General features: G+C 38.3%; 1 protein-coding gene across 1 annotated transcript in view; it reads left to right on the top strand.

The window, feature by feature from the left end:
- Positions 1-6,671, top strand: part of SAMM50 (SAMM50 sorting and assembly machinery component) — a 16,594-nt gene extending 9,923 nt beyond the window's left edge. The window contains 7 exon segments of the mRNA XM_012732788.1: positions 5,459-5,491; positions 5,827-5,888; positions 5,922-5,949; positions 5,952-6,104; positions 6,107-6,177; positions 6,379-6,450; positions 6,453-6,671. Coding sequence (XP_012588242.1) covers positions 5,459-5,491; positions 5,827-5,888; positions 5,922-5,949; positions 5,952-6,104; positions 6,107-6,177; positions 6,379-6,450; positions 6,453-6,671 — 638 coding nt within the window.
- The last annotated feature ends 9,686 nt before the right edge of the window (positions 6,672-16,357 follow it).

Here is a 16,357-nt window from a genome sequence, read left to right as displayed (position 1 = left end):
TCCCTGGAGCTGGGCCTTCGGTTGAGTTGGTGACTGGCTTTGTTTACACTCTAAGTACTGAGAGCTCCCAAGTCTTCTTGGGGCCTCTGTTGTGGGGGTGGGATCTCCCCTTCCCCACAGGAGTGCAGTGGAGTACCAGAGGGCTGAAATCCTCCAGGCTGTGCAGGCTGCCAGTCCACCCTTTGAGCTTTCAGGGCTCTTTTTGTTTAGTCCAAATAGTCCCACCCAGAGCAGTGCCTCCCCTCTGTCTGATGTCCTTTCACAGAGCCCAGCTGTATCTCTGTAACTCCAGGTTTTTACCACAGTTTTTTGGGTAGATGTGGTAAACAGGTAGACCCCTGAGCAAGACTCCCCTTTTGAGGCACTTCCTAGGGCCTCTCTATGTTAAATGTGCAAGGTTGTTAAAATTGCTGTATGATCCTAGGGTTGGTCCTGTGTTTGGGTCCCACCCCCTGCAGCAGCTTGGGATCCACTCACCTAGCTGTGTTGTCTCAGTTTATATCCAGGTCTTTGTCGGGGCTGCTGGGGAAAAGGTCAGCAACATGTCTGCTGAGTATCCTCAGGTCTCTGGTTCTGAGCTGCAGCCTTTTCCCACTATTTGGTTTCCCCTCCCTAGCTGAATTGTCTCAGTTTATTTCCAGGGTTGTAGCAGGGCTGGGACAAAAAGCTGTGGAGCAGCCGTAGCTGAGCCTCAGGCAGTTTTCCCTCTGCAGAGCTTCCTGGCTTACAGGTGCTTAGATTTTTAAAGGAGCCAAGAAAGTTGGAATCCGCTGGTGTTCCCGGATCATTTCCTGCCTGTGCAGCTTCCCTTATGGGAACTCCCCAATCGCCTGTTCTCCCTCGGTTATTTTCCTTCTAGTTAGTCCAGGGCGTTCTCATTTGGGTTGAAACTGGTAGCATGAAAGTCTATAGTCCGTTTTTGTATAATCCCGTGCGAGTTTGGATGTAGTCGCCTCGGCGTCTTTATTTTGCCGCTATCTTGCCGGTTCCGGAGCTGGTGGAGCTGCTCAGCGGCTTTGCGCGTGCTCAGGTGCTCCGGATCGAGTCTGAAGTTTCAGCGGTTTTTCTCTCACCCAAGTATTGAGGATCAGATTTGCAGTCTTTCTGCAGCCTGGGCTCCACTCACTGAGCTGAGCCGTCCAGCTTTACCTCCAGGGTTTAGCGTGGGGCAAAGTGGCTCCTGCAGCCCTTGGAACTTCCAGGGGCCCGGGTTTTCCCAGGAGTTCCCTTCTGGGAACTCCCCAATCGCTGATTCCCTCTCAGTTATCTAGTGATAACTAGATACCTCACCTTCTAGTGAGTCCAGGGTGTTTTCGTTTGGGTTGAAAGTTGTAGTAAGTGAGTCTATAGTCCGTTTTCAGTCCTCAATTCCTATGCAGGCTTGGACGCGGTGATCTCGGCGTCTTTGCTCTGCCGCCATCTTCCGGAAGTCCCTTACACTACTTCTTAATCATAGTTTTCCTTGGAGGCAAGACGCCTGGCCGCCAGGCGCTCCTCGCTCCGAGCTCCTGGGCAGCCGCAGGCCCGGTCGAGCGCTCCTGGCTATCTGACTATTTTTAAATTAAAAACTTTTTGGCTTACATTTTTGTGGCTTTGTATGTGCACATATCTCATTAACCCTCCACCAAAGCAAACGTGCAAAAATACTCCCTTTTTCTACTTCCCCAGCCTCCTTTCTTTCTCCACCTTATTACCTCTAGTAATAATTTTCTTTTAAGTCCAAAGTTTATTCCTGTTGTATTTTCCCCTTGTATTTATGTTACATCTATTCTACAAATGAGTGAAACCATTCTATATTTATTTTTAACTTTCTAACTTGTATTTGTTAACATAATCACCTCAAAGTCCATTGATCTTGTCCCAAAGCCAGCATTTCACTTTTTTGTTTTGTTTCATTTTGTTCTGGCATTTAAAAAATATATTTATTACATTATCCATTTTTGTACAATGTATGATTTCTCAGTAAAATTCCCACCACCAGTTCACTCATGCACCATGACAATTGTCCCTTGTGCTTTTCCAACTCCTATCCTGAGCCTTCTCCCTCCTCCTCCCTTAAAAAATGTCTCTGGTCTATAGTTGCCTGATCATTTTGATTTTTACTCCCCTGAATCCTCAACTCCATATCTGGTTACTCTATATTCCTTCTATAAGTGAGACCATTTGATATTTTTCTTCTTTTTGGCTTATTTCACTGAACATAAGCCCTTCCAGCCCCATCCATATTGCTGCAAAGGGCATGAGTTTATCCCTTTTGAATGCTGAGTGATATTCCATTGTGTAAATATACCACATCTTGTTGATCCAGTAATCTACTTTTGGGAACTTCCATCGCTTACCTAAGTCGTGCTGCAATAAACACAAGGGAGCAGGTGTCTTTTTAAATTAACATTTTTGTGTCCCTGTGTTGATTCCTAGTATTAGAATTGCTGGATCATATGGAGATTCCATTTTTAGTAATTTGAGGAACTCTACACAGCTTTCTATAGTGGTGGGAACAGTTTGCATTTTCACCAGCACTATAGAAAGTTTCTTTCTCTCCACATCCTCACCAGCATTTGTTGCTGCTAGTTTTTTTAATATGTGCCATCTTCACTGGTGTAGGTGGTATTTCATTGTGGGTTTGATTTGTATTTCCTTATTAATAATGTTGAACATTATTTCATGCCTGTTGGTCATTTGCATTTTTTCTTTGGAAAAGTATCTTCTTAGCTCTTCTGCCCATTTTCTTGACTGGGTTGTTTACTTTGTTTCTCTCTGTAGATTTTGTGATCAGTCCCAGTATGTAGATTTTTCATTTCATTTTATTTCATTTTCATTTCATTTTATCATTAGTATGTAGATTTTTCTCCGTAGATTTTTGTAATTAGTCCCTTTTTTGTGTATTATAATTTTTGTGTATTTATGCACAAAAATTTTCACCCAATCAGTGGGGGTGTCTATTTGTAAAACAGACATTAGCTCTTTAATTTGATGTAAGCCCAGATGCTTATCTTTTCCTTCATTTCTTTCCTATAGGTGATTTATCTTAAAAAATATGACTGATATGTGTATATGTAGTGTTTTGCCTATAGTTTCTTCTATATATTTTATGGTTTTGGGTCTTATGTCTAATTATTTAATCCACTTTGAGTTGTTTTTTATTTAAGGTTTTATTTATTTATACATATAGAACTGGGATACAAGCCAGAGGTGCAGTGTCGGGGAGAGGCCTCCACCAGAGACAGAGTGGGGAGTATAACAGGCAGATATAACAAGTACACTGCTGAGGGGAGCAGTGGGCAGGTCAGGAGAGGTCTGCCACGCCACACCATGTGGATCACCCCTGGGGCAGGGGAATCGAAGTCAAACTGAAGGCTAGCTTGCAGGGCTGATTCCTTACCGGTTGTGCCACCAGGGAGGGCCTGAGTTGATTTTTACTATAAAATTTCAGTGACATCCTTCAAAGAAATAGAACAAATTCACATGAAGCCACAAGAAACCTTGAATAGCCAAAGTTCTCCTTACTAAAATGAAGTGGAATGAAGGTACCACAGTTCCAGACTTCAAACTTTACTACAAAGCCACAACAATTAAAATGACATGGTGCTGGAACAAAAACAGACACACAGACACATGGAATCTATGAGAAAGACTAGAAATTAACCCACAGGCTTATGAACAACTAATCTTTTTCAGAGGAGCAAAGAATATGCAACAGAACAAAGACAGCTTATCAAATAAATGAGGCTGGGAAAACTGGACTGCCTCATGCAAAAGAATGAAGCTAGGCTACTGCCTTTAATAAATTAAAGGTTAATTTATTTTTATCACTATATAATATTCACATAAGTATATATCCTACAATTTCTTTACTCAGTTGTTTGTTGATGGGACCTTAGGTTGGTTCCATGGCATGACAATTGTGGACAGTGCTACCATATGAAGGAGTACATATTTTTTTATAGTAAAGTTTTTGCATTTTTAGGATAAATTCCTAAAAGAGGTATTACAGGATCACACAGAATGTCAATTTATTTTCCTTACAAAGTCTCATACCATTTTCAAAGGTTGCACCAACTTGGATTCCTGCCAATGATGGATGAGAGATGCTTTTTCATCACATACTCACTGGCATTTTTGATTTCATTCTTTCCTATATGAACTATTCCCTGAGGGCTGAAGTGATAGTTCAGTGTGTTTTTTTAATGTTGTTGCGTTTTCCTTATAATAAGGACTGTTGAACAGTTTTTCATGTCTGTAGGCTATCTTCAATGTCTTCTTTAGAAAAGTGTCTACTTGGGTGCTTTGCCCAATTTATTATTTGGAATTTATTTTTTGTTGTGAAATTGGATATGAACTTTGTAAAATGTTAGAGATTAGCCACTTGTAAGATGTGTGATGTGCAAATATTTTTTCTCTTTCTGTGGGATGACTTTTTGTCTTTGTGGTGGTTTCTTTTGAGATTCAAAAATTTTTCTTTGATGTAGTTTCACTTGTTTATTTTTGTTTTCCTTGCCTCTGAGTTGAATCTCTAAATACATCTTTGCAAGTAGATGTCCTGTCTGTATTACCTACCATTTTTTTCAAGTATTTTATGGTTTCAGTTCTTATATCCAGATATTCAATCCATACTGAATTAATTTTTGAGTATGGAGTTAGTTCAGATTTTTGCAAGTGTTTATTAAATGTTCTCAACAATATTTTTTAAATAGAGTTCTTTTCTCAATTGTATGGCTGTAGATCCTTTGTTAAAGGTTAATTCTCCATATTTGTGTCGGTTTATCTCTGGTCTCTCTAATCTGTTTCATTGGCCTGATTTCTATTTATGTTCTAGTACCATGTTCTTTAGATTACTGTTTATGTGTTATATAGTTTTTGAAGTCATAAAGTATCTTACTTTATGACTTTACTTTACTTTGCTTTCAGGATTTTTTTAGTTATTTGGTCTTTTTGTGGTTCCACATAAACTTTACAATTATTCAATTTCCTTGAAAAAGAAAGTCATTGATATTTTGATAGATATTGCATTGAATCTGTACATTGCTTCAGGCAATATAGCCATTTTTTAAAAAGATTTATTTATTTATGCATACAGAACTGGGGTACAGGCAGAGGTGCGGAGGGTGAGAGGATTCACCAGGTACAGAGCGGGGAGCAGAACAGGCAGATCGACGAAGTACACTGCTGAGGGGAGCAGCGGGCGGGTCAGGAGAGGTCTGCCACCCCATGTGGTCACCTCCAGGGCAGGCTGGGATCGAACTCATGCTGAAGTGGCTTTAGCTTCTCAGTGCAGTGCTTTAACCCGCTGCGCCACCAGGGAGGGCCCAATATAGCCATTTTAATGATGTTTATTCTTCCAGTCCATGAACACAAGATATTTTTCTATTTCTTTATATTTTCTTACATTTCCTTTGGCAGAGTTTTATAGTTATCAACATATAGTTCTTTTTACCTTCTTCATTAATTTTACTTACAGTGGAGCTGGAGGCCAGAAAGAAAAATATCAGATGGTTTCACTCATAGCAGGTGCATAAAGGACTAGAGGGGAAAAATAATAATGAACAACCAGAGACATTTTACGGGAATGACGTGGAGAATGGGTTCAAAAATGTCAGGGAGGGAGTACACGGGACTATGGTGATGGCACATGGGTGAACTGGTGATGGGAAATCCATGAGGATTACAACTGACATGGAAAAGGGCACAATTTATTATTATAATAATAAAAATATACAAAAGAAAATTTTACTTTCAGGTATTTCATTCTTTTGATATAGAAATGAAGCTGAATTTTGTGTGCTATTTTACTGAATTTGTTAATTTTTCATCTTTTTTTTTTTTTAGTAGGACATATATTCAGACAAGTGAATGTTTTGATCGCTACATGTGAAGGTGACGCTACCCTTCCTAATGAATGACCTTCTAGTCACTGCATTAAGAGTCTAGTGGGCAGTTATAACACCATGATCAGAACAAGGTCCTTGGCTACAAATTCCCCAATCTGTACCAGGTGTAAAAGATGACTTTCCAGTTTTCCTATGGAACTTCAGAAACTTCATGTGGCCTGTCCTTCAAACCACAGCCTGGAAACTTCGAAAAGAATTTCTCTGCTAACTTTTCTAAATTACTGGAAAGTTCCCTTGGAGCTCTTTTGAGAAGGACAGAGATCTGTTGTTTTCCCACATGGAGCACACGGTGCTGTGGGAGCCCTCATGGCAAGAGCAGAGCTGCCTAGTTCAGCCTGCAGATGCTGCCGGCCTGGGAGCAGACATGCACTGACACCCCCACCTTCGCACATGTGATCATCTGCTCTCCCTGAACCCATCCACATCTTACCAGAAAAGGCACTTTGCTGAAAGAAATCCAGGAACCGACAGGCAAAACAAGAGGTGACAGGGGCATCCTCCTCAAGAGGAATTTCAATTTTGGTTAAACAAACCACTTGTGTTGGATTCGGTTTTTGCAGCATCTCTTTGTGGGCAGAATGTTCATGCCCATTGCTTGATGACAAGATCTCAAGTATCTCTTCTGATAGGTTTTACCTGGAAGAATCCACAAGTGTTCAGGGGTTCAGCGTCCATGACATCGGGCAATAGAGTGAAGACCACCTAAGCAGGAGGTGTGCAGGGCCTGCACCTCCCGGGAACTCTTCAGAGCACACTTTTCTTCAGTTCTGCAACCTGAGATAGGGGGAAGGCCCCAGGCTCATTTCCCCAAGCCAATTTGGTATAACCATTGACCGCCAGGTCGGGATTATCCACAGCCTGGGCAACAGGTGTTCCAGCTCTGCACCCCAGGGTGTGCAGAGTGTGCAGAGTGCAGGTGTGTGATGGTGGCAGTGCACAGCTGGGGTGTGGCTCCTGTGGCTGAGGCAGTGCAATGTACTTGGTCCCTTAGAAGATCATGGCTTGGTAGCAGTTAGTCTCTTGTTGCCACAGACTTTCTGCAAGTAAGTGGAGGGCCTCCTGGTGGGAAACCCTGTCAATAAATTTTCAAGACAAATGCCACCCCTCCCCCAATAAAAATAAATAAATAAATTTCTAGCTGCAACTTTGGGGAAATTATTCGAATCCTAGGATGCATATATGTTTGTATATGCATCTAACAACTATATATATTTATATGTATAAATATATTTATATATGTATATAATTGCCATTGGAAAGGCTTTGTTCTCCACTCCTCTTTTTTTTTTTAAGATTTATTTATTTATGCATACAGAACTAGGGTATAGGCCAGAGGGTCAGGGGCAGTGAGAGGCTTCACCAGAGACAGAGAGACAGAATGGGGAGCAGAACAGGCAGATCAATGAAGTACACTGCTGAGGGGAGCAGCGGGCGGGTCAGGAGAGCTCTGTTGAGCCATGTGGTCACCTCTGGGGCAGGCGGGAATCCAACTCATGCGGAAGTGGCTTTAGCTTCTCAGTGCAGTGCTTTAACCCACTTGTGCCACCAGGGAGGGCCTCCACTCCTCTGATTTTAAAGTGATTTGATTTATGCCATTAATGTAAGAATTTTCTAAATCAAGCTTCAGAATTTTTTTTTAAATCCACTAATTGAAAATTTAAGTGAAAAATATCATGTCATCTCAAGAGATGCAGAAAGGTATTCAATCAAGTTTAGCACTTAGACATTATAAAGTTTTAGCAAACTGGAAATAGTTCTATTAGGGAATAGAAAATATTCTGAATATATATAATATAACACTATATATGAATATACAGTGTTTCCTTACAGGATACATTTTAGGAATTTGTCTTCAGGTTCATACCAAATCAAAAACAAAAACAAGTGCTGGTGAGGGTGTGGAGAATAAGGAATGCTATTACACTGCTGTGGGAATGTACATTCTTCTGGCCCCTATGGAAAGAAATGTGGAGATTCCTCAAATTCCACTAGAAGTGCCATATAACCCAGCAATTCCACTTTTGGGAATCAACACACAAAAACTAACTTTTTAAAAGATTTTATTTATTTATGCATAAATAATACCCCACTTGTGGGGTACAGGCCACAAGTGGAAGGGCGGTGAGAAGATTCACCAGAGACAGAGCGGGGAGCAGAACAGGCAGATCGAGGAAGTACACTGCTGAGGGGAGCATCGGGGGTCAGGAGAGGTCTGCCGGGCCATTTGGTCACCTCCGGAGCAGGCGGGGAATTGAACTCATGCGGAAGTGGCTTTAGCTTCTTAGTGCTGTGCTTTAACTGGCTGCGCCACCAGGGAGGGCCCCAAAAACTAATTTTTAAGGAAACCTGCACTCCTATATTTATAGCAGCACTATTTACAATAGTCAAGATATGGAAACAACGTAAGTGTCCCAGAACAGATGAGAAGATCAAGAAGATGTGTTATATATACACAATAGAATGCTGTTAGGGATCATGAAAAGAAACTCATGCCATTTGCAGCAACATGTGTGGAATTGGAAGGGATTATTCTAAGTGAACTGAGTCCAAAAAGAGAAAGATAAATACTGGAATCTAGAGAAAACAAAGAATCAGGCCAAGCAAGAAAACTGTTAACATTGACCTTTGTAAACAGACCTGAGACACTCAGAGGGGACCTGTTAGGAAAGGGAAAAGTAAAGCAGAGAGAGGAGGAGGAGAGTAGGGTGGAATGTGGAAGTCTGTGGGCACTTCAGTGGTGGAAAAACAACAGTCACCTCACCTTAAGGGAGAAATCCTATATTGTGAAAAAATAAACAAGGATTTTAATATATATATATGTATATATATATAATATAAACATCCTTGTTTATATATATATATACACACACATATATGTGTGTGTATATATATATTTCAAGTAAAAAAAATTATGCTTCCGGGCCCTCCCTGGTGGCGCAGCAGGTTAAAGCACAGCATTAAGAAGCTAAGCCACTTCTGCATGAGTTCGATTCCCGCCTGTCCCAGAGATCCACATGATATGGCAGACCTCTCCTGACCCACCCGCTGCTCCCCTCAGCAATGTACTTTGTCGATCTGCCTGTTCTGCTCTCCACTCTGTCCCTGGTGAATCCTCTCACCCTCCACATCTCTGGCCTGTACCCCAGTTCTATATGAATAAATAAATAAATCTTTTAAAAAATTATGCTTCAATCAAATAAGACAAAAATTACCACTTCAACTTCTACAATGTAATTTTAGTAGTCCCATTTGATGCAGTAAGAAAGGGAAATAAAAGATAGTATAGTAAGATCTAGAATAAGAAAAGGAGATAGTTATTATTTGAAGGTTATGTGACAGTCTACATAGAAAATCCTATAGAATCTATAGATAAACAAAATATATTCAATTTCATTATGTGTTTCAATCTTCTGGAAAATGCATGAAGTGTGATACATTCATACAACAGAACATACTGGAATAAATTTCTGGAAAATCTTTACTGGAGAAACCTAATTTCAGAATGTTTCATATAGTGAAGTTTTAAACCATAGAGACATACATAGTAAAAATATAAAAGCATGCTGCTGTATTAACTACCACAAAATTAGCACCTTAAAGCCCTAAATGATACCTATTTGTTCTCTCAAGTTTGTATAGGTCAAAAGTCCCAGTCGGTGTGTTCTGCAGAATCCTTTGCTTACAATCTCAGAATTGGGAGTCAAGGTATTTGCAGGACTATATACCTTTTTGAAAGTTCTGGGGACAAATCCACTTCCAAGCTCAGATTGATGGCTGAATTCAGTTTCTTGAAAGTGTATTTTGGAGTCCTTGTTATTTTGCTGGCTGTCAGCTAGGGCCTAGTCATTGCTTGAGGCCTCACTGCATCTGATGCTTCCTATGTGTCTTTTCTCAAGTGAAAACTGGTCAAGTTTTCTCATGCTTAGAATTTCTATTTTCACCACATTCCTCTCACTTTGCTTTTAAGGATTTATATACTGTATTGGGTCTACAATATCCAAGAAAATCTTCTAATTTTAATGTCTGCAACTTTAATGATATCTACAGAGTCTCTTTTTCCATATAAGGAAATAAAGAAACAGGTTCCAAAGGTTAAGTGATAAACACATTGGAGGGAGTCATTCTGACAACCACAACAGACAACATTCTAACTTTAGTAGCTAGGACCTCCCTGTCAGTGAAAGAGGTTAAGTCCCAGCACTATGACACAACCTCAGCCACTGCAGCATGAGTTTGATCCCAGCCAGGGGGGTGACCCACATGACACAGCAGACTTCTCCTGTCTCACTCACTACTCCCCTCAGCAGTGTATTTCAGTAGATCTGCCTGCTCTACTCCTCACTGTGGTAAATCTCACACAGCCCACCCACGCACCTCTGGCTTGCACCCCAGCAATTTTATATAGAAATAAATAAAACTTTTTAAAAAAGATAGTAGTTATTTGTAAATAGGAAGAAAGAGAGTGGGAAGATGGTATAAAAAAGACTTCAAATCTATAATGTGCTATTTTTGAAAAATGAAGTAAATATGATAAAAGTTAAGATTTATTAAGTATGCATAATATGTGGTAAATAGTGTTTATTTTTTTCAAGTCTTTATGTATGCTTGAAATACTCATAATAAAAACACTTTTAATATAAAAAGCAATGCAAGTTCAAAAATAGTAATCATAATGGTTTCAGAACTAATTGATGAGCCCAGAGAAGCTTCAGAAGAGTAGTTGACACAGAAATGGCTCCTGGGTAATAAAATTATTCTCAGTATACTTGAGTGTGTGCCGTTGAGAGAATTGAGGCAAATTTAAGAGCCATGGGACTAAGAAAGTATTTTTTTAAAAAAAATATTTATTTTTTAAATAAAAAAGTATTTATTTTTTTTCTCACATGGAAAAACTACAAAGATAGTCTTGGGACTAAGAAAATATTATTAGAAAAAAATGTTTATGAACACACACAAAGAAAATAACTTAAATATGCTAGGTGCTCAGTGCAAAAGAAAAAAAGAAGGAAAAATTGAAATCCCAACTAGAGATTATGCAAGTTTGAAGCATAATAGAATTGTATCTAAAGCACAGGTGAAGATATTATCTTGCATTGAGAAAGGATATCACCTCTACTGTATTAGTACAAGCTACAAAATAAAGTGCCAAAGCATGAAGATGGAGGGAAAGCAGTATTTCTAGTGCCTCATCTTGTAATGGACTAATCCCACCAGAAAGGCCTCAAGATGTGGCTGAGAATGTAGGAAGTTATTTTGACCCCTCCTAAGTGAGTGAGGGAACTGGATTCCATGAAGTAAAAGTACACTAGAAACAGCCTAACTTCGTGTGGACTGAAATCTAGCTTCACCTCAGGCCCTGGAATTGCAGGAGATGATCCAGGACTAGCTGACAGAAGAAAGTGAAAATATTTCCTGGAGGAAGGAAAGTATCTAAACCTAGTCTTAAATTATTTTCATAACTTTTTTTTTTACTATAATGTGTGGTCCTCAACAGAAAAAAATAAGACTACATGGAGACAAAACAAAAAATTTAGTGGAAATAGATTCCAAATAAATAAGTTTTAAATAATTGAAGACAAAGTTGAATGTTTTGCATAATATATCTGGAAACTATACAGAATGTAAAGTGAAAATTCCAGAAATGAAAAACTTAATGACAAACTGAAATTTTAATGGATGGGTTTAAAGGAGATTAGTAAGTGTTGAGTGTGCTCATGACTTAAAAGATAGGTTAATAAGAAAATAAGGCAAAGGGAATATAAAAAAAAAAAACAGAAAGCATGAGATACATAATACATTGAATGAGAAAACCACCCATGTGCATGTTGTTCCAAAGCAGAGAGAATGAGCTTAAAGGGTCTAAGCTTTAAGAGTATAAGCTACAAGCTTCTCTGTAACCTCATTCCTTCCCACTTGCCATTTTTCTAGTTACAATTCAATTTTTCTTCTCCATGTGTCTTTTGCACTGATCAAGTAACATATTCATATTATTTTCTCTATTTGTATGTGTGTTTGCTCATAAACATATACATTTTTCTAAAAAGTATTTTCTCAGTCCCATGTACCCTTAGAGAATAAATGGGTAGTTAGGGTAGAATTTAAGATGGCGAAGGAAAGTTTTCCAACCTGTAAAACAACTTTCTAACTATGTTAGAAGTCTTATAAATAAGCCCCTCCTCTAAATAATAACTAAATTTGTTACATGATAATAAAATTACTAAAAATCAGGAGAAAATACTAAAAGCAGGATGGGGGGGACAACTTATCTCCAGAGAAGTACAATTAAGCTGACTTCTCAGGAGAAACATTAACAAGAAGACAAACACATCAACTATGCAATATTTTCAAAGTACTGAGTAAAGAATAATAAATCTCCATTAGCATTCTATATCTATTCTCCATCCTTCAAAAATTAAAGTGAAATAGATATATCACTAGATGATTTACACTAAAATTCCAGAGTTCTTAAAATAAAATGGAGAATGAAAAAAATCCTCACCAAGGGAAATAGGTGTTTTTTTTTTCAGACTTACCTTCTAATTCGCTAGTACCACTTTAGCTTTGTTTAATTTGTTTTAAACACATTGATTGACATTTAGTGTCATCTATTAAATTTTTCAATTTAAGTGTAGAAATAATTGAGCAAAAAAGTCAAATAGAGAGGCCAATTTAAATGACTATTGACCACATGAGTGTGATAATACAATTTACAATAATAATTATCTTTAATATATATAATAATTGAATACACAGCAACATTAGCAGCATGATCTAAAGGTAAGTTGTGAGTCACTTAGCTTCAGTGGGAATTCCCAGAGAGATCATCCAGTAAGACAATAACAAGTCCAAAGCATGAAGTTGACTAAGTTCTTCAGCAATCAGGACTGACGTAGATGCCCCTGGGCTTTCACGTCACACATGGTTATCCCCTTGGCCACGTAACCTACAAACCCTTCTGAATGGTTAGACCTTTAGCTTCCTTTGTTACAATGCTACACTTCACAATATATTAATAGCCAGAGAGAGGGGAATAGCTTTGTAATTGTGATAGGGGAAATAAGAAAGAATTACTTGTTAGGAATTTGAAGTTTTCATGATTCACTTTTCTTTGTTGTTTTATGGCATCAATAAGGGATAAGAGCAAAAAATGCTGTTCAAAAATTCAGAAGTCTTCTGTTGTTTTTACTTGTGAGGGCTGTAAGAACTGAATTACATTTTTATTCTTTATGCACAATGAGTCTTAAATAGAAAAACCAGTACCAGTTCACGTGATTCAACAGTGGTGTTACATAGTCTCTCACAAATTTCTCCTTAACTTGGAATCACAACCACCAGCTCAGAGAAACAGAAGGTATCCTGCACCAGGAAAAGAAAGACACATGGTAATGGCTTTCTATTCTCTAATGGCTTACTGGGTCCCTGGGTAGAGGCCCCTTTCCCCTTTGTCCGCACCACTGCTTGTCATTCTTCAGCAGGCTCTTCCTCTCCCTGCCATCCTCTCGTCTGTCTCCACTAGGTAGTAGTGTTCTCTGCATTTTTTTTCTCTACTTTTCACTTCTGTTACCTAAAACATTTTGGTCTTATCCATAAAACTTGCTTTTCTTACTCCTTTTTGGAAAATTAAACAATTTATCATGGGTTAAGGTGAAGAAAAGAATTTTTCTTAGCACCTCAGTTTTCATTATCTCCATACTTAAGTTCTCACACTTCCTTGACAGACAGGAAGTCGCTTCCCCATATCTTGCTTTTTTTCATGTTTATGGTGCTGAATATCCACATCATACCAAATACTTGGAAGCCTGGGGAAAATCATACCTGAGAGCTATCTCTAAAAGATGGCAGGATATCAGGACATCTATGACAGATTTTGGGTAAAACATGACTCAGAAATTACCCTCTCTGAATGCTTCAAATGTATAGGGTACAGAAATTAATTGAACATTTAGTTATAAGTATCCCCCTTCAGTCATCTAATTATGTATGTGAAAACTCAGAATAGGGCAAGAGAAACCTTGTTGGGACAAACCTCACCAGTTGGTGAAATTTTTCTCCAGTGCCGGTTTTACATATCGTGTCAAGAAAGCCCAAAGTGTCTAAATCCCTTAAAGGTTCCTAATCAAATCTGTTTTGTGAATAGTAAGGCCCTGGGTTCTCCTAAATCTCATTCAATCAATTCCTCATGTATTCATTTTTATTTTTTAATTATTTATATTTTACATTCATTTTTGTACACTATTTGCTTTCTCCTGTCAGGTGTAATTCCCATAAAATTCTCACCACCAGTTCACAATGGTCACTTGTGTTGTTACCTCCCTGTTTAAATCCCTCTCCTTCCCCCTCCCCTGCAGAATGTCTCTGATTTATAGTTGCCTGCCAATTTTGGTTTTTTATTTATTGCTATTAATTTTTCCTTATCCCTTATTTGATTCCCCCATATTCTTCCTAAAAGTGGAACCATCTAATCTTTTTCATTTTCCTTCTGGGTTATTTCACAGAGCATAATGCCTTCTAGTTCCATCCATGTTGTTGCAAATAGCATGAGTTTATCTTTTTTGATTGCTGACTGATAAGCTATTGTGTATACATCTTCTTGATCCAATCACCTATTTGGGGACATTTGGGTTGTTCCCTTCATTTATTTATTTTTAATAACATGTTTTGAGCAACTCTTTTAGTCCAGTTACAATTATAGGTATTTTTATGTGTTTCATTCTAAAATGAGCTCCTTTCAGGCAACTTTTTTTGGGGAAATTATATAATCAGCAAGTGCCACCTAGTCATGATAACAAAGAAACATGCAGTGGTGGTTTTCAGAGCTGTTCCCATTCTAATTTTGAACTCAGTATCTGAATAATGAAACATCAAAAAATGAAATAGCACCAGGTAAAATAATAGGTGGTGATGGGCACTTTTCTGTGATCACTCAAATAATTTTAATACTGCATACTTTTACCTATGAGGAAATCTAACACCATATCAGGGTACAGTTCCTCATGAAACTGGGGTGTTTCCAGGGGTGTTCCTTATGAAAGTGGTCTATGCAAGATTTTTGCTCTTTTTGTCATCATTCCTGTAAGTCTCCCCAAAGTCTAAATAATTTCTAATAGCAGGACTATATTTGAATATGACTAGAACAGAAGAAGCCTATCTTTTTGCTACTCTCTGAAATTATAATGGGTGGTTCTATGTTTGCATTTCGTGGTTTGATTCTTTTGCATTTATAGTATATTCTGCCAATGCGATCATATATTCAGGATGAAGTCATATTACTGTAGAACTGCAGTGGTGGGTTTAAAAAAATAGCAACAATGAAAATGCAATACTTACATGGCTGGAAGCATTTGTGTGTTTTTGAAACAATATATACAGTTTAGCCTCTTATTTTTCCTCTTTTAGAAACCACAGAAGAAGTCTATATTCAATGTGAATTTTCAAACTCCACCTTGATGCTGAAGTTCTCACACATTCAAACATATCTGTCTTCTGGATCCCTAAATTTGACAAAGGTATTTGATTCTAAGCTAGACACAGCTCAACTAGGTGAGAAATGCAGATAATGTGGACTCATTGATAAGAACAGACGTAATTCTGGGTGTTGCTAAGATGAAATAGGAAAATTGTAAGTCCTTTGAGAAATGAACGTGCTGCTTTGAAGTATGAAAACAAAATCTAGAGCCCTGCAGGAATGGTCATGATGGTGAAGTCAGCAGTATCCAAGGGTTACCCTGAGTCAATGGTTGTGGCCTGGATTGTCAGCTCAGAGTAGAAAAACAGAAGACAAATCCTTTGAATTTCAGGAGGTTGTGTGTACAGATGGCCTGAGGGCCCAGACAAGAGCAGAAGCTGAGTAAATGGGACATGACTTGGCTGACCAGAGCACATGCCCAGATTATCCAACAGCTAACTCTGTGATGCCTTATCTTCAAGAAACCTCCCTCCTCCCCATGCTGCAAATGTCTAAGCACCATCCCTCTTTGTTCTCCCTTTGTGACTTCATTTAAATATTTATTTGTTAGAAAGGAATTAGCTGGAACTACTCCTTTCCTAACAACTTGCCAACTTCATACATACTTGAAGGATGAGAGAAATCCACTAAAACCATGCTCTGCTTCTGCTTGGAAATCCACCTTCTTGCAGTGACACCATTTCCTCAATTTTCTCTTATCCCTCATGTAATTTCTACCTCTCTATTAGATTATTTTAATAAATTTACAAAATCCTCCCATGGTTTTAATAATAAAACAACAAACAAGCTCTAAGGCCTTAAGAAAAGAATAATAAAGATAGACAGGGGATTGACCTCTATTATAAACATAGAGTTAAGGAATTTTATCACATCAGAACATAAATGTTTGACTGGGCATGAAATTTAGTTAATGGAAAAGAGGGTTAAGACACTTTGACATTTGTTAGACTTAAAACTTTTCACTCAATTTATTTCTTACATTCCAAAGAAAATACTGAAGGAA

Source organism: Condylura cristata, unplaced genomic scaffold (genome assembly GCF_000260355.1).
Source record: "Condylura cristata isolate star-nosed mole 26May11 unplaced genomic scaffold, ConCri1.0 scaffold00036, whole genome shotgun sequence".
NCBI lineage: Eukaryota > Metazoa > Chordata > Mammalia > Eulipotyphla > Talpidae > Condylura > Condylura cristata.
The sequence above is the reverse complement of the archived record's forward strand: the minus strand, read 5'-3'. Positions and strand labels throughout refer to the sequence as shown.